Genomic DNA, 23,624 nt, shown 5'->3' on the forward strand with positions numbered 1-23,624 from the left:
AGGTGGGCTCCTAGCACCTTCTTTTGGAGGGACATCTGCCTTTAATCAGGCCTGAGAACAAAGAAGGCCAAGTAATTGCCTGTGACTGACTGAGGGGAGCTCAGGTTTCTAGGCAGCCTGCAGCTGTGGGGGTTGGGGAACCGGCTCAGCCTTAAGGGTCACTGTGCATGTAGGGGCTGATGGAAAGAAAAAAAACCCTTTCTGGTGCCGGACGCTGTCTATGTCCTATCATTGCTTAAAACCCCCTAGGTGGGGCTGGAGGAATGGCTTACTGGTTAAGGCATTTGACTGCAAAGCCTAAGGACCCATGATCAACTCTCCAGGTCCCATGAAAGCCAGACACGCAAGGTGATACAACGCACAAGGTTGCACATGTACACAAGGTGGCACATGCATCTAGAGTTCAATTACAGTGGCTACTCTCTCTCTCTCTCTCTGTCTCATTAAAAAAAAAAAGAGTGTTGTCTTGGGCTGGAGAGATGGCTTAGCGGTTAAGCGCTTGCCTGTGAAGCCTAAGGACCCTGGTTCGAGGCTCGGTTCCCCAGGTCCCACGTTAGCCAGATGCACAAGGGAGCGCACGTGTCTGGAATTCTTTTTCAGTGGCTGGAAGCCCTGGCGCAACCATTCTCTCTCTCCCTCTATCTTTCTCTCTGTGTCTGTTGCTCTCAAATAAATAAATAATTTTAAAAAAAGAAAAAAAGAAAAAGCCAGTCTGTTAGGCTTGCCTCAAAAAAAACCCCACCAAAAACAACAACAAAAAAAAAACCCTTCCTACATGGCTCCCACAGTCTCTGGCCAAGGTTCAAATCCCAAGGGGTGGCCTTCAAGGCCTTCCCTGGTTGGCTTCTCCTGACCCAGACTCAGCCTTACTTCCCACCTCTCAACTGATCACCCCCACAGAGCTGAGTGTTAGCCATCCAGAGCCTTTAGGTTTATAGGGGTTTTTGTTGTTGTTGTTGCTGTTTATGAGTGGTAGTACTTCGCCTGGACAGTGGAGTGGTACAGTCCTCAGAAAAGGAGTGTTTTTGTGTGTGTGTGTGTGTGTATGGTGTGCATGTGTTCACATGTGTGTGAGTATACGTGTGTATGGATATATATGGTGTATATGCGCATGTAGAGGCCAGAGGATGACCTTGGCTGTCTTTCTCAGTGACACATTATTCACTGAGGTAATGTTGCTCACTGAAACCCAGAGCTCACTGATGCGGCTGGTTTAACTAATTCTGGGATCCCTCGCTGGGGGATTCTAGGCAGGAGCTCTACCACTGAGCCACACCCCAGCCCCTCACTGGGGGATTCTAGGCAGGAGCTCTACCACTGAGCCACACCCCCAGCCCCTCACTGGGGGATTCTAGGCAGGAGCTCTACCACTGAGCCACGCCCCCAGCCCCTCACTGGGGATCCTAGGCAGGAGCTCTACCACTGAGCCACGCCCCCAGCCCCTCACTGGGGATTCTAGGCAGGAGCTCTACCACTGAGCCACACCCCCAGCCCCTCACTGGGGATTCTAGGCAGGAGCTCTACCACTGAGCCACGCCCCCAGCCCCTCACTAGGGGATTCTAGGCAGGAGCTCTGCCACTGAGCCACACCCCCAGACCCTCACTGGGGATCCTAGGCAGGAGCTCTACCTCTGAACTATACCCCTAACCCCTCACTGGGGGATTCTAGCCAGGTGCTCTAAGGCAATGATACACTTGGTTATTTCTGAGACATGGTTTCCCTATGTAGCTGTGAACTCACAATTCTGCTTCAGCGTCTCAAGGGCTGGGGTGCCAGGCTTGCACTATTATGCCCAGCCAGGTGGGATTTCTGATGTCCTTGGATAGATGTCGTGAGGCTTGGACAGCAATGGAGAGGAACACAGTGGCCAAGTGGTGCTAAGAAGGAGTTGGGGAGAAAGTGGCAATTGGGAATTAAGGCCTCCTGGAGGAAGTGTATTGTTGGGGGCCGGCTTATGGGTGTTGTAGCCAGTTTCCCTTGGCCAGTGTTTGGAACACTCTCTTGTTGCTATTGTCGGCCTTATATTGGCCACGGGGTGATGTCCACCCTCTGCTCATGCGGTCATTTTCCCCTGCCATCATGGAGCTTCCCCTCGAGCCTGTAAGCCAAAATAAAGCTCTTTTCCCCACAAGCTGCTCTTGGTTGGGTGATTTCTACCAGCAATGCAAACCTGACTGCAACGTGAAGTGGGAGAGAAGACCCTGCTCAACATCAGAAGCAGACTTTGTTCCGGGAAGCCGGAGAAGGGCTCTGACCAGGCAGGTCAGAAGCACCGCCCCTTACAGAGAAGGGGACACTGACGGCGTAGCGAGGGGCGCTGGAACTCCCTGGTTGCGGGGCAGTCCGCCTTGCCTCGGGGCTTAGGCCATTCCAGAGCAATGGTAATTGGGATGGGTGATCTGGATCACTCCAGGAATGTGATAATTGGGATAAATGGGGTGGTTGGGTCCCTCTTGGGAAACAGAGTTACAAAGAAATGGCAGCCAGAGTCTAAAGATGGAGTCATTCTGGTTCTCTTTCCAAATCTGCCATAATGTAGAAAGCGCGGGTAGGAGCGTTACAGTCGTTGGTTCTGATCGTGGGGGTCGAGGTGGATGTGTGGCTTGGTGGGGCTATAGCAAGAGCATAGATTTGGTCTCATCCCAAGAGGTAAAATCATACTGAGAGGCAACCTCAGAGTCCCAAGTAGCAACAGGAACTTCTGAAGCCATTTGGAACTGGAGCTGATGAAACAAACTTGTATGAGTAGGCAAATAACAGATTGAGTCATGGGCTGGAGAGATGGCTTAGTGGTTAAGGCACTTGCCTGAGAAGCCTAAGGACCCATGTTCGACTCTCCAGATCCCACGTAAGCCAGGTGCACAAAGGTGAGGCAAGTGCAAGGTCGCACATGTCCACTAGGTGGCGCAAACGTCTGGAGTTTGATTGCAGTGGTTGAGGCCCTGGTGCACCAATTCTCTCGCTCTCTCTCTCTCTCTCCCCCTCTAAAATAAAAAAAAAAATTTAAAAAGATTGAGTCATGATATTGGAAAGTGGAAAAACTTCAGTGTATGCGAGGGAGGTCTGGAAGAAAATGAGTTTTCACCTCAGAGGAAATAAGCAAGGTCTCTTATATATATAGGTTTAGCCTAATAAGAAAATGTCTATAAAGACTATAACCCAGGAAAACAGGAAGAGGAAGAAAATCAGGAACTGCGGGGCTCAGAGAATCAGGAATGGGAGACAGAGGGGATTGAGAAGGGCATGTCACCTCAGACAGGTGTGGTTGGGGAGGGGAGGAGACTGGAAGCCAGGGAGTGAAGAGTCTGGGCTTGCCAGCATCTGTCTTGAGACCGTGCCCCCCACCCCCACAGGGGGTGCAGTCCAGGAACTAGAAAACCTAAGCTTGATGTAGGAGGCCCAAGACTGCTGATTGCTGGAGCAAGACCCAGCGTAGAGCAGACCTGAAGGCTTAGAGAACCTGGGGCTCAGTGCGTGCTGTGTGGTCGGAATGTTTCTCGGGAGGCTGTTGGAGGACTGCGGCGACACAAGAGGAGTGAAGAGGGAGACAGACAGCAGCCGCGACGGCGGGCGAGACCTGATGGGGAATGGTTAGTGTCGCGGTGGGGCCTTCCTGTCCTTCCGCAGCAGAGCCAAGCACCTCATCTTCAAAGATCCCCCAGTACCACCACCACCACCACCACCACTGGTGTTTGGCTGTTTTTGTTGTGTGTGTCATTCCTGAAGTGCTTTGGATTGTCTATGTCACTTCATCAAATTGTATGTCTGCTTTTCAGAACTCTCCTCCCAGTGACCATCTCACAGTATGGTCCTCAGAAAGAGCTTAAGAGCTTGTTGGCAATGTGACTCAGCTGTATAGCGCCAGACCAAACCCCCCAGTGAGGGGCTGGGGTGTGGCTCAGTGGTAGAGCTCCTGCCTAGAATCCCCAGTGAGGGGCTGGGGGCGTGGCTCAGTGGTAGAGCTCCTGCCTAGAATCCCCAGTGAGGGGCTGGGGGCGTGGCTCAGTGGTAGAGCTCCTGCCTAGAATCCCCCAGCAAGGGGCTGGAAATGTGGCTCAGTGGTAGAGCACCTGCCTAGAATCCCCCAGTGAGGGGCTGGGGATGTGGCTCAGTGGTAGAACCCCTGCCTAGAATCCCCCAGTGAGGGGCTGGGGGCGTGGCTCAGTGGTAGAGCCCCTGCCTAGAATCCCCCAGTGAGGGGCTGGGGGCATGGCTCAGTGGTAGAGCCCCTGCCTAGAATCCCCCAGTGAGGGGCTGGGGGCATGGCTCAGTGGTAGAGCACCTGCCTAGAATTACCAAGTAACCCAGGCTGGCTTCAAATTCATGACCCTCCTCTCTCTCTGTCTCTTAAATACTGGGATTATATGTATGTGCCACAATGCCTGGACCTAATTTCCTCCTAACAGGTGAGAAAACAGATCTAGAGCAAGGAAGGGCTGCGCTGTGGAGGCCCAGCATTGTGGGAACAGAGTCCAGTGAAAGCCTGCCCTGCTGTTTTCAATTTTCTCCCATCCTTGTGAGATCAGCAGGGAGACTGGTTCCAGTGTTCACCAGAAAGGGGGGAAAACCTGATAAGAATCTAAGGAATGCGAGCCCTGAGAAGGAACTAAGGTGGAATTTGGCATCTGATATCTAGGACGAGGCAGGCTGGAGAATCACCCAGGATCCCTGAGTGGCACATTTCTGGTTCAAGAGAACCAGCTCTGGATCTACATTGGGAGTGTCCCTGTGACACCACAGCTCTCTCGGTCTCTCTGGAAGTTCCCAATCCCTATGCAAAGCATTTGCACCAACTTAGCAGACCGGGAATGGATTCCCACAAATCGACCCTTCTGATTTGGAAGTTCGCCTGACTTCTCTTCCCCACCTCTTAGGGCGGGCCATGAGTGGTGGTTCATGAAGCTCCCCGGAAGGTTCAGAGACCAGCAAGCTGGTTCCAAAGCCTTGTGGGTCCTGCAGTGGAATCTCCATGTAACCTTGAGTGGGGCGTGCCCTTCTCCGGGCTTCTTCTCTTCCTCCTGCAGTCCGTGGGCCAGGAAGGGCAGCCAGCCCTCAATCTGGAGGATGTTCAGACCCATCACACTGGATTGTGAGCAAAACAACAGTATGGTCTGTCTCCCCAAAGTTATGCAAGTTGGAACCAAAGTTGTCAAGCCCATGGTTTTCTAGCGACACTTTGTTCACTGTGCACTGGGCTCACTGACGTCCCCATTAGGCTTGGTTCGCCTATATGCCCTCACATGGTGACAAGCTGATCCACAGAACCCTGATTCCCAGCCCCAGCCAAGCCTAGGGGACAAGTAGGGAAGGCTATGCAGGTTGGGGGCCTCTGTGGTCCTTGGCCCTGGACAGTCAGAATCACTTCCATGGACAAATGCCCACACGTGAGTTCTTGGGCATGCCCAGCCCCCACTGCCCGTCCCAAAACATGTCGCCACCCGTTTGACTTGGTTGTTCAGGACGTGTGGGTCTATATGTCTGCTAATCCCAGGGAAAAGTGCAGAGCTGCGGATCAGAAGATGGGATTCTCATCTCAGTCCCTAAGCGACCCCGGTGAAGTGAGCTCGGATCTCCCCGCCTCCATGTCCATGCGCTACAGTGACAGGTTCAGGAGGCTGGGAAGATGGCTCAGTAAAGGGCCTGCCACCCGAGCCACACAAGGACTGGAGTTCAGGTCCCCAACACCCACATAAAAAGTGGGGCATGGGCTGGAGGGGTAACTTAGCAGTTAAGTTGCTTGCCTGCAAAGCCAAGGGACCCAGGTTCCATTCCCCAGGACCCACGTAAGGCAGATGCACAAGGGGACACATGCATCTGCAGTTTGTTTGCAGTGCTGGAGGCCCTGGCATGCCCATATTCTCTATGTCTGTCTCTGTATCTCAAATAAATAAGTGAAAATAAAATATTTTAAAAAGTGGGGCACGCCACCTAGGAGCTGGAGAGATAGAGAGCAGATCTCTGGGGCTTGCTGGCTAGTCAGCCTAGTGACTGGATGAACTCCAGGTTCAGCAAGAGACTCTGTCTCAAAAAATAAGAAGGAGGGCTGGAGTAGATGGGTTAGTGGCTAAGACACTTGCCTGCGAAGCCTAAGAACTCATGTTCTACTCTCCAGATCCCACGGAAGCCAGACGCACAAAGGTGAGGCAAGCACAAGGTTGCACATGCCCACAAGGTGGCACAAGCATTTGGAGTTCAATTTTAGTGGCTGAGGCCCTGGTGTGCCAATTCTCTTTCCCTCTCTCTTCCTCTCAAAACTATTTATCAAAAAAAAAAAAAAAAGAAAAGAAAAAAGAAAAAGATGGAGAGTGATTGAGGAAGACACCTGACATCACCATCAGGCCTCCACAGCATGCACACACACACCCCAAAAATAAATTAAGGTTAAAAAAATTACAGGTTCAAATGGCATTCTTCAGCCTGTATTCACTGATTGTAAAAGGGTTAGAACAGAATCCACATACCCACCAAAAGAAATGGAATACTGCAGAGTAAGGGGGGAAAAAAAATCAATCCACTGCATTAGTAGGAAAAAAAACAAAAGATCAAACTATTGCATTAGTGTAAGTGACTCTCCCAGAGAGAATAGTGGCTGAAAGAAATGGAGCCCGCTGGGATATGAATTGGACCGTTCTCTCTCTCTCTCTCTCTCTCTCTCTCTCTGTTTCCTTGGAAAGCTAGTATACAATGATAAAAATGGCTTACGTGGGTACTGGAGATTCAAACCTGGGTCCTTCGGGTTCACAGGCAAGCGCCTTAACCGCTAAGCCATCAGCTCTCCAGCCCCAGTGATGACCATGGAATCATTATCGTGAGAACGTTTTGGAGGCTGGAAACGTCCTCTGCCTGAGGCAGAGTGGTGGTTTAAATGAGCGTGCACACAGGCAGAACCCCACTGAACCGACAATGCATGCTACTGTGTGCTTCTTTCTGTGCTTGGTTTCTTGTATTTTTTTCTTTTTCTCTCCTTAAGGCAGGGTCTCACTCTAGGCCAGGCTGACCTGAAACTAACTTCATATCCCCAGCCTGGTCTCAAACTCATAAGATCCTCCTACCTCAACCACCTGATTGCTGGGATTTTAAAGGCATGACCATCATGCCCAGCTAATTGTAAAATTTCTTTTAAAAAGAAAGAAAATTAAAAAGAAAAAAAGAAAGGAAGAAAGAGAAGACAAGACAAGACAAGACTGGATAGAATGCTTGCCTACCATGGAACCACACTCCCAGACCCAACCACAAACAAGGGCAGGAGAAGAGGTTGGGACGAAGGGACAAGAGGATCTTTTCAGGGCTCCTTACAGTACAAAGCCTTCATTTGTCTCCATCCAAGTCCTTAGAGTGATGTCTTCAAAAGACAATATAGTTGGGGCTGGAGAGATGGCTTAGGAGTTAAGGGACTTGCTTTTGAAGCCTAAGGAGCTGGGTTTGATTCCCCAGAGCCCAAGGATGCCAGAGGCACATGCATCTGGAATTCATTTGCAGTGGTGAGAGGCTCTGGTATGCCCATTCTCTCTCCTAACCCCCTCTCTCTCCCTCCCTCCCTCTCTCAAATAAATAAATAAAACAACAAAAAAGAAACTACATAGCAAGACAAAATTCCATCTTTTTTATCCCAGAGTGGGAGATGTATTCTGCACTGTCTCACTTCATGGTGATCAGATGCTTTCCATGAATTGTCACAGCTGAAACTGATCTTTCTTATGTCCATCTTGGGTCACTTTTCTTTTTGAGAGACAGGGTCTCGCCATGAAGCCCAAGCTGAGCTCAAACTCATGATCCTTCTGCTCCAGCCTCCTGAGGGCTGAGATTATAAGGTGCGAGCCATCGTATCTGGCTTGTTTTTGTTTTAAATATGTGTATATATTGGGCTGGAGATATGGCTCAGTGGTCAAAGGTGCTTGCCTGCAAAGCCAAAGGACTCAGATTTGATTCCCCACAGTACCTACATAAACCATAGGCATAAAGTGGCACATGTGTCTGGAGTTTGTCTGTAGCAGCTGAAGGCCCTGGTATGCCCATTCTATCTGCTTCTCTCTCCCTCTCTGTCTCTCACACAAATAAATAAATAAAATATTTTAAATGATTTTTTTGTTTATTTTTATTTATTTATTTGAGAGTGACAGACAGAGAGAAAGAGGCAGATAGAGAGAGAGAATGGGTGCACCAGGGCCTCCAGCCACTGAAAATGAGCTCCAGATGTGTGCACCCCTTTGTGCATCTGGCTAACATGGGTCCTGGGGAATGAAGCCTCAAACCGGGGTTCTTAGGATTCATAGGCAAGCGCTTAACCGCTAAGCCATCTCTCCAGCCCAAATAAAATATTTTAAATGTGTTTTTATTTTAATTTTATGTTTATATTTTAGAGAGAGTAAACAAGAGAGAAAGAGAGAGAGGGGGAGAGAGAAAGACAGAATTGGCACAGCAGTGTGTCAGCCACTGAAATCAAACTCCAGATGCTTGCACCACCTAGTGGGCATGTGAGACCTTGCACTTGCCTTACCTTTGTATGTGTGACTTACACAGGATCTGGAGAGTCAAACATGGGTCCTTAGGCTTTGTAGGCAAGTGTCTTAACTGCTAAGCCATCTCTCCAGCCCCATAAAAAATATTTTCTGAAATATGTGTATATACATATGTGCATGTGCATGCATGTATATATACATGTTCATGTATGAGTGTGCACATGGAGGCCAGAGGGTGACATCAAGTGTCTTTCCTGGCTGCTCTCTATTTATTGGGGCAGGATCTCTCACTTGAACCCAGAGCTTGCTGATTCGGCTAGTTTAGTGATTCAGCTTGCCCAGGGGAGCCCCTGTCTCTGCCTTCTGAGTGCTGGGATTACGAACTGTTGCTATGCCCAACTGATGTTTACGTGGGTGCTGAGTGGGGCTCCAAAATCAGGTCATCACATTTGCACGGTAAGCACTTTATCCACTGAGCCATCTCCCCAGCCCCTGCCACACCCTCCCCGCCACCTTTCTCTTTCCATTTTTTGTAGCAGGGTATTGCTATGCAGCCTCGCCTGGCTTGGGAAGCATAATCCTCTTGCCCCTGGCTCATAAGTACTGGGATTGTTAAATGTGAGCCACCATGCCCAACTCTTAACTAGTCTGTTGTTTGACACAGGGTCTCCCTGTATAGCCCAGGTGGGTCTGGGGCTCAGGATCCTCCTGCCTTAGCCTCCTGAATGCCAGGGTTGGGACCAGGCACCACCTTGTCTGATATGACTGTTTTAAGGCACTCAGGCCCAGGGCATCCGATTCAGGCAGAAAACTGGGACTGAGCATGGCCTTATCACCCATGGGTGTTGTGCTGGTCATGTTCACCAGCCTGAGGTGAGTGGTGTGTTCAGTGGTCCACAGGGCCAGCTTGGGGCCTTGATGTGGCAGACGCTTGTGATAATTTGTATCCACAAAATGAAGAGACAATAGACGGTTGAACTGGAATCAAGCATACAAATTCATTAATGTGCCAGGGCGTGGTGGTCACACACAGCCTGAGGCTCAAAGAATGGACAGATGGGTGAAGATCAGCTATCCTCTTCATTGGGAAAGGAAAGAGGTGGGCTGTAGGCAACTTTAGAGAAAAAAGTAAATGGCCAGTCATTGAAGTAAGAGTTTGTCATCTTAGCTTCTTGGAAAGGGAGGCTGAGGCAAATGGATTAAAAATTCAAGGACTCAGCTGGGCGTGATGGCGCATGCCTTTTATCCCAGCACTGGGATGCAGAGGTAGGAGGATCGCTGTGAGTTCAAGGCCACCGTGAGGTTCCATAGTGAATTCCAAGTCAGCCTGGCCTAGAGTGAGACCCTACCTCAACCCCCCTCCCCCCAAAAAAAAAACAAAACAAAACAGTTCAAGGACTCCCTGGGAGAGAATGGAGAGAATTCTAGGTCAGCCTGGGAAACTTAATGAAACCATGTCTCAAAATATACAGTGAAAAGAAGGCTGGGGATGTAGTTTGGTGGCAGACAACTGTCCTAGAATCCCCAGTGAGGGGCTGCGGGTGTGGTTCAGTGGTAGAGCTCCTGCCTAGAATCCCCCAATGAGGGGCTGGGGGCGTGGCTCAGTGGTAGAGCACCTGCATAGAATCCCCCAGTGAGGGGCTGGGGTGTGGCTCAGTGGTAGAGCTCCTGCCTAGAATCCCCCAGTGAGGGGCTGGGGCGTGGCTCAGTGGTAGAGCTCCTGCCTAGAATCCCCCAGTGAGGGGCTGGGGCATGGCTCAGTGGTAGAGCTCCTGCCTAGAATCCCCCAGTGAGGGGCTGGGGGTGTGGCTCAGTGGTAGAGCGCCTGCATAGAATCCCCCAGTGAGGGGCTGGGGCGTGGCTCAGTGGTAGAGCTCCTGCCTAGAATCCCCCAGTGAGGTGCTGGGGGCGTGGCTCAGTGGTAGAGCTCCTGCCTAGAATCCCCCAGTGAGGGGCTGGAGTGTGGCTTAGAGGTAGAGCTCCTGTCTAGACTCCCCCAGTGAGGGGCTGGGGGTGTGGCTCAGTGGTAGAGCTCCTGCCTAGAATCCCCCAGAGAGGGGCTGGGGCATGGCTCGGTGGTAATCTATATAGAGCCTTGCAGGTGTGGGGCCCTGAACCACTGGTTTCCAACTGTGGACATGGCTCTGCATAGACACATTCCTCAGCATGGAGTCTTCCTAAGTGTGTCATCGGGGCTGCTGACCCCATGGAGAACATTTGGTCCTATCTTCTCATGGTGCATCCACTCTGACACACTGATTAGTGACAGTGGATGTGAATCACACAGAGATGCTCAAAACCTCAAGGTCTGCTCCGCCAAATCACACACTCCCTTCACTGCCACCCCGGATGGGCTACCACACTCCCTCAATACCCTGCCGATTCTTGGGGCTTGTGCAGCATTCTGGGAACGAGATGATTCCCCTTGAGGGTCTTCGGATCTGGCAGGCTCTGGAATTCTCACCCTGGAAGGTGCTGTAAGGAGAGTGAATGCTGACGACAATGGTGTGGGAGGAAGCCGAGGAGCGGCCAGTAGGCCAGCTGTGCCCCCTGGAGTGGGTCATTGCATTCGGGAGCCGCCACTCGCCACCTCCGGGGGACACGACTCCACACACCTCCTTTTGCCCTTCATGCTTTGTTGCTGGGTCCCAGAAACCATGTCATCACCTTCCTGTTTTTGCAAAAAGATTTGGTCAGTTGCCATGAGGATCTCAGATCAACACCCTTTTATCTAAAATCAGCAACTTGACTTCAATTCCTCACTGATATTGCCTCCAAAGGGACAGTTCCAGTGAAACATGACCCAGAGGGAAACACAGGCAAACCTATCTGCTTTTTAAAGCAATTCCTACTGTTCTGGAGCCCTGGAAGTGCCTCGGGCTTTTCTGGACCATACACCACTCCACATGAACATACCTGAGTGTGGGCTGCACCGTGACCTATGCTGGGCCCTGGGACTGAATAAAAAGGAGAAACTAGGGGCTAGAGGGATGGCTTCGTGGTTAAGGCACTGGCCTGTGAAGCCTATGGACCAAGGTTTGACTCCGCAGTGTACACATAAAGCCAGATACACAAGGTGGCACATGCTTCTGGAGTTCGTTTGCAGTGGCTAGAGGCCCTGGCACACCCATTCCCTCCCTTCCTCTCAATCTCTCTCTCTCCCTCCCTTTGTCTGTATCTAATAAATAAAAAATTATTTTTAAAAAAGGAGAAAGCAGGAAAAAATTTAAAATGTGCTAGGGAGATGGCCTAGTGGTGAAGGCACTTCCCTGCAAATGTCCATGTTCAACTCACCAGATCCCACACAAGTCAGATGCACAAAGGTGAGTCAAGTGCAAGGTCTCACATACCCACTAGGCACCAGAAGCATCTGGAGTTCAGTTGCGGTGGCTGAATTGGCACGCCAATTCTGTCCAATTCTGAAAGAAAAGGGGAAAGTGAGATGAACACCAACACTCATCTCTCGCTGCCTCCTGCTTGTGATTGCAGCGCGACCAGCCGCCTCGCTTTCTTCCTCCGCGCCTTCCCCACCATGGTGGACTACGGTTCCTCAGACCGTGAGCCAGCAGCAGACCCTCCTCCCTTAAGTTGAGTTTGTCAGGCAGTGTGTCCCAGCAGTGAGAAAAGTAACTGTCGGAGCGGCACACTCCGGCTTCCACCCCTCGTGGGTGGGGTGTGCAGAGGGGAGCAAGGCTTGTTCTCAGTGTCAGATCCCGAGTGAGACAGCCTGAGGTCGCCTTGGCTTTTACTTACTGTTGGCATGAACTTCTGTGCCCCCAGCTGAGGCTTGGTCTATCTTGCTTATGTTTTATGTTGTTAGTCTTGGCTCTTGGCTCTAGGCTGAGGACAAGTAGCTTGAGACATGACAGTCTACTGAGACCTAAGCCAGCTTCCGCCAGCTTCTGGTCTTCTGCTGTCTCTCTCCATGAGACCTCCCTCACCCTCCCTAGCTGCCCAGACACAGTCAGCTTCTCCTTGATGCACACTGTAGGGCTGGGATCACTGTGTGACAAGACCCATGAACTCTGGGGTAAGGTAGGCATGGCAACGTGCATGGATAGTCTACTGGGGCTCCTGTATAATCACCTGGAGTCTGAAACCCAGCAAAGGGTTTCTCACAACTGAAGATCAAAGATCTATGGAGGCAGCTCTCTCAAGTTGTGGGTGGACTGATGGTATGTGTTTGTGCATCCAAAGTCCCTCTCTGTAGAAGGGATCTCAGACACATTTTGATTAGGGCCAGTTTCTTTCTAAATGCTGGATTAAATACCTGACCAGAAGCCGCTTAAGGGAGGGAAGGATTTATTTTCAGCTTATAGTTTCAGGAGGAAGTTTCATGATAGAGAAGGCATGGAGGTGGGAATGGGAAGCTGGTTTGTCACATCTGTAGACAGGAAGCAGAGGACGAACAGAAAGTAGGGCTATAGCACCTCGAAGCCGGCCCCTCAATGACCCGCTTCATCCAGTAGAGTTTCTCCTCCTAAACGTTCCCACAACCTTCTCAAATGGCATGAGGAGTATTTTACATTCAAACCACAACAGGACCATCTTTATGACTTCATGGAAATTTGATTGCCTCTTTAGGACTTTATTTCCAAATTGGGCTGAACAGAGTGGAACATGTCTGCCATCCCCTTTACTCACCAGGCACAGCTAGGAGAATCTACATAGCAAATTCAAGGTCAGACTGAGCTACATAGAAAGAACGCTTTATCAAAAAACCAAGGTGGGGGGCTGGAGAGATGGCTTAGTGGTTAAGCGCTTGCCTGTGAAGCCTAAGGACCCCGGTTCGAGGCTCAGTTCCCCAGGTCCCACGTTAGCCAGATGCACAAGGGGGTGCACGCATCTGGAGTTCGTTTGCAGAGGCTGGAAGCCCTGGCGTGCCCATTCTCTCTCTCTCTCCCTCTATCTGTCTTTCTCTCTGTGTCTGTCACTCTCAAAGAAATAAATGAATAAATAAATAAATAAATAAATAAATAAATAAATAAATAAAATTTAAAAACCAAGGTGGGGCTGGGTAGATGGCTTAGTGGTTAAGCACCTGCCTGTGAAACATAAGGACTCCTGTTCGAGGTTCGATTCCCCAGGACCCACGTTGGCCAGATGCACAAGGAGGCGCATGCGTCTGGAGTTTGTTTGCAGTGGCTGGAAGCCCTGGCGCACCCGTTCTCTCTCTCTCTCTCTCTCTCTCTTTCTCTCTCTCTCTCTGTCTGCCTCTTTCTCTCTCTGTCACTCTCAAATAAATAAATAAAATTGAAAAAAAAAAACAAGGTGTATGCTAGGCATGGTGGTACACACCTTTAATCCTAGCACTTGACAGGCAGAGATAGGAAGGCTGTGAGTTCAAAGCCACCCTGAGAGTACATAGTGCATTCCAGGTCAGCTAGGGCTAGAGTGAGGATAGCACCCAAGGGTGTCCTCTGTCATGCACATGCATCTTCACATACACAAACACCCACTCACTTACAAACATGCACACACACACACACACACACACACACACACACACACACACAGAGGAGCAACACATGCAAAACCAAACAAAACATACCAAGGGCTGGGCTGACATCACAGATTGCCTGAGAGAGCCTGCCTAGAATCCCCTGGTGAGGGCCTGGGGGGCGTGGCTTGGAATGAAGGGCTGGAGTCATCCTGGCTCCAGGTGGAATGCTTGCCTTCGCATGTACGATGGCCCGGATTTAATCGTCAGCGCCATATTCAGTCAGTGAATCAGTCAGCACAAGGGGTTAGTCAGGACTTCAGCATATGAATGTGAAGGGGGTTTACAATTCAGCCCTTGACTAAATGCGCAACTGCTCTGCCTGCCATAGCACAGACCTGGGTGTGCCAGACAGCTCTCTACTCACTGGGAAGGGTCTCCATAAATGCTCAGGCACTGGGAGGGGCCAGAAATTGGCTTTTACGCCAGCATCTCTCGGTGGGCTGATCCATGCCCCCTGGCAGGACATTCCTGGGGCGGGTGGCATGAGACTCACTCAGATTACTCATCTTTTTAGAAATACATTTTCTTGCTTGTTTGTTTGTTTTAGAGGCAGGGTCTCACTCTAGTCCAGGCTGACCTAGAATTAACTATGTAGTCTCAGGGTGGCCTTGAACTCACAGCAATCCTCCTGTCTCTGCCTCCAAAGTGCTGGGATTAAAGGCGTGTGCCATCACACCCGGCTTAGAAATACTTTTTAAAATATATTTTATTTATTTATGAGAGAGAGAGAGAGAGAGAGAGAGAATGGACATGCCAGGGCCTCTGGCCACTGCAAACGAACTCTAGATGCATGCGTCACCTTGTGCATCGGGCTTTACCTAGTAGGCACTGGGGAATTGAGCCTGGGTCCTTATGCTCTGCAGCCAAGTCCCTTAACCACTGAGCAATCTCCCCAGCCCTTACTCATCTCTTTTGAAATGTAGCCAGGTGGATCTTGAACTTACGATATTCCTGCCTCAGAGTCCCAAGTGCTGGGATTACAGATGTGCATCACCACATCCAGCTGCAAACTGGCTTCTTGAGCCTGGTAGACAGGCAAAGGATGGGACCTGACCTTTCCCGAGACTGAGCAAGGTGTGACCAGGAAATCAGATCAAATTAGAACAACTGTACTGGGCAGGTGGAGGAGGGGCTGGGGCTGAGACAGATGGCTTCCCAGCTTGAGGTGAATTTACTGGTGCACAGCACAACTTTGAGCATCAGCTTGGGTTAAGTGACTGAATGGGACAAGGCCCTGCTGGGCTGTCCGTAGGGAGGCCCAGTCACCCACCTTGAGTGCCAGACCTCTTTGAGACACACTGTCCCACTGTCCCTTGGCATGACAGGTTTCAAAAGACAGTGGAAAATGAGGTGGGAGCTCCGTGTGTGCGCGAATGTGTGTGCAAGTGTATGGGAAAAGGTGCCCAGGAGCAGAAGAAACCCCAATGTAAACTGATGAGATATTAAGAGGGAAGGCCAGGGACTGGGAAGATGGCTTAGTGGTTAAGGCGCATGCCTGCAAAGCCTAAGGAGCCAGGTTCGATTTTTCAGGTCTAACATCAGCCAGATTCACAAGGTGGCACATGTATCTGAAGTTCATTTGCAGCGGCTAGAGGCCCTGGTGTGCCCATTCTCTCTCTCTTTCTTTTTCTCCCTCTCTCTGTCTCATTCATGTATATATATATAGATTTTTTTTTTTTTTAAGAGTGAAGGCCAGGTGTGGTGGTGCACGCCTTTAATCCCAGCACATGGGAGGCAGAGGTAGGAGGCTCACTGTGAGTTTGAGGCCAGCCTGAGATTACATAGTGAATTCCAGGTCAGCCTGGACTGGAGTGAAACCCTACCCCATAAAAACAAAACAAAAAAAAGAGTGAACATCCATCCTGGAGCTGGAGAGATGGCTCAGCTGTTAAGGTGCATGCATGCAAGGCCTAACTACCTGGGTTCGATTCTCCAGGACCCACGTTAGCCAGATGCACAAGTTGGCACATGTGTCTAGAGTTTGTCTGCAGTGGCTGGAGACCCTGGTGCACCCGTTCTCTCTTTCTCTTCCTCTCTCTCTCTCTTTCTCTGTATATAAATAAATACATTTTTTTTAAAGAGTGAACATCTCTAGCTGGAGAGATGGCTTAGCAGTTAAGCACTTGCCTGTGAAGCCTAAGGACCCCCGTTCAAGGCTCGATTCCCCGGGACCCACGTTAGCCCGATGCACAAGGGGGCGCACGCGTCTGGAGTACGTTCGCAGTGGCTAGAGGCCCTCTGTCTCTATCTGCCTCTTTCTTTCTCGTTCTGTCACTTTCAAATATAAATAAATAAATGCGAACATCCCAGGGTGCATACCATGGTAAAGTAAATGGCGAGAGATGGGGCAGGGTTGGGCGGTGTGGTGAAAGGACCCCTCCGTTAGGGTCGCGCCAGCTAGAGCAGGTTAAGAAGGAGCCAGGGCCAGTCTGGTATTCCAGGTGCCCTCTGGTGGCAGACTTAGGGGATGTCTGGGAGACTGGCTGACCAGAGGGTTGAGTGACTGTGGAAATGAAAGGTGGACAAGTCTGATCCATCAGGGACAGGAGGCTGCTGGGGCACAATGGCCAGTTGGCTGTGCAGGATGAGAGGCAGATAGCAGGATCTGGAGTGAAGGGTTCCTGGGGTTGGTACGTGATGGACCAAGTACTGGTTGTTTTTTATTTTGTTGTTGTTTTGGTTTTGTTTTTTGAGGTAGGGTCTCACTCTAGTCCAGGCTGACCTAGAATTCACAATGTAGTCTCAGGGTGGCCCCAAATTCACAGTGATCCACCTACCTCTGCCTCCCGAGTGCTGGGATTAAAGGTGTGCACCACCACGCCCGGCTCCAAGTACTGTTTTGCAGTCTCCCGTGAGCTGTGCTCATGGATGACCACCGTCTAGGCAACTGGACACAGGAGGAAGCATCGGGATGACTTATGTGGGTGCAGAGTTTGGGATGAACAATAAAGGCAGGTGACCTTCGGTCCTGAGCGGAGAGGGGACATAGGACATCAAGCTCCTAGGCAAATCTCAGAGAGGAGCTCCAGGGCTGAGGAAGCTAAGCCTGAACCCCAGGAGCAAACGGGGACCCCAGGCTCTGGGAAGGTAGAGCTACGGAGTGGGTCCTCTCCCTCAGTGGCACATGGCATGGTAAATGGGTCACTGGGCCATCTTCAGAGGTGGACAGAAGCTCCGAGACATCCTAAAGTCTGTCGCTTCCACCCTGACACAATTTTGAGCATTTGTTTTCCCTAATTTTTTATGCGTGTGTGTGTGTGTGTGAAGTGTGTGCACCAGCCACTGCAAACGAACTCCAGACGTGTGCCCCCTTGTGCATCTGGCTAACATGGGTCCTGGGGAATCGAGCCTTGAACCAAGGAGGTCCTTAGGCTTCAGAGGCAAGTGCTTAACCGCTAAGCCATCTCTGCAGCCCAAACCAGTGAATTTAATTTTTTTAATTTATTTTTTATTTTTTTTTATTTTTATTTTTTTACTTATTTATTTGAGAGCGACAGACACACAGAGAAAGACAGATAGAGGGAGAGAGAGAGAATGGGTGCGCCAGGGCTTCCAGCCTCTGCAAACGAACTCCAGACGCATGCGCCCCCTTGTGCATCTGGCTAACGTGGGACCTGGGGAACCGAGCCTCGAACCGGGGTCCTTAGGCTTCACACGCAAGCACTTAACTGCTAAGCCATCTCTCCAGCCCCAGTGAATTTAGTTGAGGTCACTTACAGGAGCATGACTGAGGGGTTCCTTACAGAAGTGTGGGCAACCTTGCTGATGAAAATGTCTCTCCTACCCAAGCAACCATTAACTGTCTATAAATCCTTGGGGAGAAATGGGGACTCCTCATTGGCCCCTCTGTCTTAGGAATCATTAACTGTCTTTAACTATTTTTATGTTTAGAGAGAGCAAGAGAGAGAGAGAGAATTGGCACACCAGGGCCTCAACCACTGTAATCGAACTTCAGATGCTTGTGCCACCTGGTGGGCATGCGCCACCTTGCACTTGCCTCACCTTTGTGCATCTGGCTTATGTAGGATCTGGAGAGTCGGACATGGGTCCTTAGGCTTCTCGGGCAAGCGCCTTAACCGCTAAGCGATCTCTCCAGCCCAACTGTCTCTAACTCTTGAGGGAGGGTGTGGTCTTGTGAGCCCCTCTCCCCTAGCAACCAGTGACTGTGTGTAACTGCTGGGGAAGGGCTTGGCCTCCTAAGTCCCTTAGCAATCATTGTCTATAACTCCTGGAGGGTGTGGCCTCATGGCCCCTCCCTCCTCCATGATGGCTGCTGATGGTTCAAGAGGGCAACGGTCACGTCATGCTGGGGGACAGTATGCCCAGAATAATGCCACTGTTAACCATCCTGATGAAGTCTGCCAGGACTACATTCATTTCTCCGTTTCAGGACCAGCTCAGTCCTTACAGGAGAGTCAGGAAGGAGACACCCTCTCCTACCAAGCCTCTCTCTGGCTGGTATTATTTTGTAGTACAGGAAGGCTTGGGGTATGTGGGTGGACACTGGCATATGGCACGCAACTAAGAGATGGCATGGACAACCGCTCCGGACTCTTCTAGAAAGGAGGCCACGTGGGTTCCTGGAACTACAGAATTCGAGGATGAGCTGGGGTTTGAATTCCATCGGGACAGTTCCCAGAGCCCCTCTCTCTCTCCATGTCTGCCTTTCCGTCTTTGTTGGTTTTGGCCAGGTTTTGATTGCTGGAAGCCACTTACGGCCCATTAAGTGATCAGATGTCTGGAGAGGGCGAGCTGAAGATGTTTTCGGATTCCCAGCTCATTTCCCTGTGGAGCACATTCTATGGCAATTCTTTTGGAAAGGTGACTGGTAAAGAGATGGCTGGCTGGCTAGGAGCTGTTCTAGAGACGCTGGGCTGGGTCTCAGGGCAGGCGTGTGTCCTCAGGTGGGACAGCGGCTCATTTAGAAAAGAACCACGGGATGGGGAGAAGGCTGGGTGGATGAAGCGCTGTGGGTTCAGAGCCTCGGAACTCTCGTAAAGCTGGAGGCTGTGGTGGGAGTCCGTGGTCCCCACACACCTAGGATGAGGACGGAAGTGGAGACAGGAGAATCTCCCGGGAGCTCACGGGCCAGACGGCCTGGTGAACACAGAGCACAGAAACGACGAGACAGACCTTGGCTCGAGAAAGGTGGGAGGTGAGGACCCACACCCGGGAGCTGTCCTCTGTGTGTGCATGCACTTACACACATGAGCACACACACGCATACATGTAAAAAGAAACAAAAATAGTAAAAACCACAGAAACAACCCTCTGGGACGGAGAAACGCCATAGTGGTTAAGGTGCTTTCCTACAAAGCTGAAGGACTCAGGTCCGATTCCCCAGGAACCACGTAAGCCAGATGCACAAGGTGGCACATGTGTCTGGAGTTCATTTGCAGCGGCTGAAGGCCCTGGTGCGCCCATTCTCTCTTTCTCTATCTGCCTCTTTCTCTCTTCTCTCGCTCTCAAATAAATTTAGTTTAATTTAAACTAGAATATAAAATCTTAAGCCGGCTGTGGTGGCACATGCCTTTCATCCCAGCACTCGGGAGGCAGAGGTAGGAGGATCACCGTGAATTCAAGGCCACCTTGAGACTTCATAGTGAATTCCAGGTCAGCCTGAGCTAGAATGAGAACCTACCTTGAAAAGCCAAAATAAATTAATAAATAAGTACAAAAATAAGATCTTCCTGAGTCCTTCTACATCTAAAAAATATCTTTGACATTTGACTTGAAGGATAGTTTAGCCGGACACAGATTCCAGGGTTTTAAATATTTCCAACTTAGAACTTTCAGGAAGTTGTGGTTCTGGGGATGAAACCCAGGATGGCCTCCTACCCATCCATGGATACTTTTATCCCCACAGTCAAATATTTCATTTCTCTTTGTTTGTGTTTGGAAACAGGGTCTCACTGTGAAGCCCTGGCCGGTGCACCAGGCTAACCTTGAACAATCCCCCTGCCTCTGCTTCCCAAGTGGTGGGATTATAGGCATGCACCACCATGCCTGGCTCACTTCATTTCTAAGAGATTGAATTTTTTCATTTTATATTTTCAAAAAATATATTTTATTTATTTATTTGAGAGAGAGAAAGAGAGAGTGAGAGAATGGGCTCAGCAGGGCTTTCAGCCACTGCAGATCAACTCCAGATGATTGCGCCCCCTTGTGCATCTGTCTTACGTGGGTCCTGGAGAGTTGAAGTGGGATCCTTTGGCTTTGCAGGCAAACACCTTAACTGTTAAGCTATCTCTCCAGCCCTATTTCATATTTTTATTTATTTTATTTTTATTTTTATTAACATTTTCCATGATTATAAAATATATCCCATGGTAATTCCCTCCCTCCCCACCCCCACACTTTCCCAGTTGAAATTCCATTATCCATCATATTACCTCCCCATTACAATCATTGTAATTACATATATACAATATCAACCTATTAAGTATCCTCCTCCCTTCCTTTCTCTACCCTTTATGTCTCCTTTTTACCTTACTGGCCTCTGCTACTAAGTATTTTTCATTCTCACGCAGAAGCCCAATCATCTGTAGCTAGGATCCACATATGAGAGAGAACATGTGGCGCTTGGCTTTCTGGGCCTATTTCATATTTTTATTAGCATTATATTCTTTTATATCTTCGAAGACATTGCTCATACTTTTAAAAGTTCCTTTCACTGACAGGATTTCTTGTTACAGTTTTTTAAAAAAATATTTTATTTATCTGCAAGCAGAGTAATATACACACAGAGAGAAATAGGGAGAGAGAGAGCACATATGAAAGTTCCAGGGCCTCCAGCCACTGCAAAAGATCTCCCGATGCATACACCACTTTGTGCATCTGGCTTTACCTGAGTACTAGGGAGTCAAACTTAGGTTGTTAGGCTTTGCAGGCAAGTGCCTTAACCACTGATCCATCTCTCCAGACCCTCTTTCTTTTAGAACAATCTCACTTTACCCCAGGAACTTACCCTCTATCCCAGCTTGGCCTCGAATTCACGGTGATCCTCCTACCTCTCTCTCCTGAGGGCTGGGATTAAAGGTGTGTGCCACCACACCCTTATTGAGGTATGGTTGAGTCAGTGCCTTTCTTTCATGGCATTGATTTTTTTCCCCCCTCAAATAATTTAAGTTTTGTATTTAGGGTTCTCTATGAGTTTGTCTCTGTTTTGCTTTGCCTCTTGATGAGCTGGTGGTAGAAGGGAAGAATCAGGAAAGAGTGTTTGAGGTTTCAGCAGTCGAGGACATTCTGGAGGTCACCAGCTAATGAGGCTATGGTGCTGGATAGTCCAGGCTGGCCTTGACTCACATTGTAGTGTAGGCTAAGGCCTCCTGCCCCAGCCTCCTCAGTGCTGGGATGACAGCTGTGCGCCGCCGTGCCTGGCTTCAATGTCTGGTTATTGGTATCAACACAGAGAGGGACTTGAGTCTTTCTTCTCTGGATGTTTCTACCATGGCCCCCAAAAGCCTGTCTCACAGTCACCTTGGGGTCCCGCCCCATCAGCTACACGCAGCTGTGCTGTTCCCACTGACAGCGCTGGCGCTGCTTGCTAGCGACTTATTTTTAGCTTTCAAATGTCTAGGATATGAAGGTGGATGCGTGTGCCTGTTTTCCATCTTGATCCAATGCCATATTATTTGTTCTGCTAACCCCTCTGTCTCTCCTCACCTCTTACAGGTTACAGCCAGTCATTGCTTCACAGCTGAGCCATGCCCCCAGCCCCTCACTAGGGGTTCTAGGCAGGAGCTCTACCACTGAGCCACGTCTCAGCCCCTCACTGGGTGATTCTAGGCAGGAGCTCTACCACTTAGCCACATCCCCAGTCCTTCACTGGGGGATTCTAGGCAGATGCTCTACCACTGAGCCACGCCCCCAGCCCCTCACTGGGGATTCTAGGCAGGAGCTCTACCACTGAGCCACACCCCAGCCCCTCACTGGGGGATTCTAGGCTGGAGCCCTACCTCTCTGATCCACGCCCCCAGCCCCTCACTGGGGGATTCTAGGCAGGAGCTCTACCACTGAACCATGCCCCCAACCCCTCACTGGGGATTCTAGGCAGGAGCTCTACCTCTGATCCACACCCCCAGCCCCTCACTGGGGGATTCTAGGCAGGAGCTCTACCACTGAGCCACACCCCAGCCCCTCACTGGGGGATTCTAGGCTGGAGCCCTACCTCTCTGATCCACGCCCCCAGCCCCTCACTGGGGGATTCTAGGCAGGGGCTCTACCATTGAGCCTCGCCCCTAACCCCTCACTGGGGATTCTAGGCAGGTGCTCTACCACTGAGCCATGCCTGCCGCCCCTCACTGGGGGAGTCTAGGCAGGAGCTCTACCACTGAGCCATGCCTCCAGCCCCTCACTGGGGGATTCTAGGCAGGAGCTCTATGACTGAGCCACACTCCAGGTTCTCCCTGAAGGATTCTAGGCAGGAGCTCTACCACCTGGAATTCACTATATAGTCTCAGGGTGGCCTTGAATTCACAGTGATCCTCCTACATCTGCCTTCCAAGTGCTCAGATTAAAGGCGTGCGCCACCATGCCCGGCTACTTTTAACAAAATATATATTTATTTATGAGAGAGGAAGGGGGGGGGGAGAATGAGAGAGGGAGAAAGAAAGAGAAAGAGAATGGGCGCACCAGCGCCTCCAGCCACTGAAAACAAACTCCAGATGCATGTTCCCCCTTGTGCATCTGGCTTACACGGGTCCTAGGGAACTGACCTGGGATCCTTTGGCTTTGTAGGCAAATGCCTTAACCGCTAAGCCATCTCTCCAGCCCCTGGCTACATTTTATTTTATGATAAGGTCTTGCTAAGTTTCTTAGGTTGGCTTTGAGTTCCCTCTGGAGTCTAGATAGGCCTTGAGCTTGTGACCTTCCTGTCTCAGCCTCCTGGGTTGTTGAGATAACAGATTCACACCCCTCAATCCAGCTTTTTCTGCCACTCCTAGCTACACACAGATTCCTGGACGTGGCCTTGTCTCTCTCACTCATGGCCTGGATCATACACTGTTTCTCCGCTGACTCTGTCCCCTTGCTGGTCCCCATGCATCCAATCAGCGGATCTTTCAGTGCTTAACTGGGAGTCTTCCCTAGGCTTGGCTCACTCTAGTCCCCGAGCTTCCTGTGGCCGGACCTCATACCCTCTGCTAAGTCTAGCTGTCCCCACCAGAGCGGCATTTTGAGGTGAGCATGGAATGGAAGGGACCGAGATGATGTCAGGGCTTGGAGGCTCACAGTGTGAATGCACACGTTCTTCCCTCCCGTCGGGCCTGGACAGAGGGTCCTCAGGGTGCACAAGGCTCCTCCCTCCCCCCCAGCATGACACGGTGACCTGAACGGCTGACGTGACTGCTGCTCTCCCCACAGGCACTGGTGCCATCACACGGTGACGCGGACGGTTTCCTGCCAGGTGCAGAATGGCTCAGAGACAGTGGTCCAGCGTGTGTACCAGAGCTGCCGGTGGCCGGGGCCCTGCGCCAACCTCGTGAGGTGAACTTCCCCGCTCTGCCTGTCTGTCCTGTCCATCCCCAGCTTTTCCCCTGGGTGCTGGGGAATTGAACTCAGGGGTGAATCGGGGCCTTTACCCCACGAGCCGTATCTCCAGCCTCAACTCAGCATCATTTAGCCTTGCCTATGCAAGCCTTGCCCGTTCCGGCCACAACCC

At 50.6% G+C, this 23,624-nt stretch overlaps 1 protein-coding gene across 3 annotated transcripts in view; it reads left to right on the plus strand.

Moving 5' to 3' along the window:
- The window catches only part of Col26a1 (collagen type XXVI alpha 1 chain), a 193,594-nt gene that overhangs the window by 37,536 nt on the left and 132,434 nt on the right, over window positions 1–23,624 (plus strand). For 2 of the 3 annotated variants that reach the window (XM_012950628.2, XM_004666287.2), the window contains exon 2: window positions 23,327–23,449. The exons of the other annotated variant lie outside the window; for it this stretch is intronic. In XM_012950628.2, coding sequence (XP_012806082.1) covers window positions 23,327–23,449 — 123 coding nt within the window. The remainder of the gene's footprint in view (window positions 1–23,326; window positions 23,450–23,624) is intronic. 3 annotated transcript variants of the gene reach the window in all.

This window comes from Jaculus jaculus, chromosome 2, assembly GCF_020740685.1.
Source record: "Jaculus jaculus isolate mJacJac1 chromosome 2, mJacJac1.mat.Y.cur, whole genome shotgun sequence".
NCBI lineage: Eukaryota > Metazoa > Chordata > Mammalia > Rodentia > Dipodidae > Jaculus > Jaculus jaculus.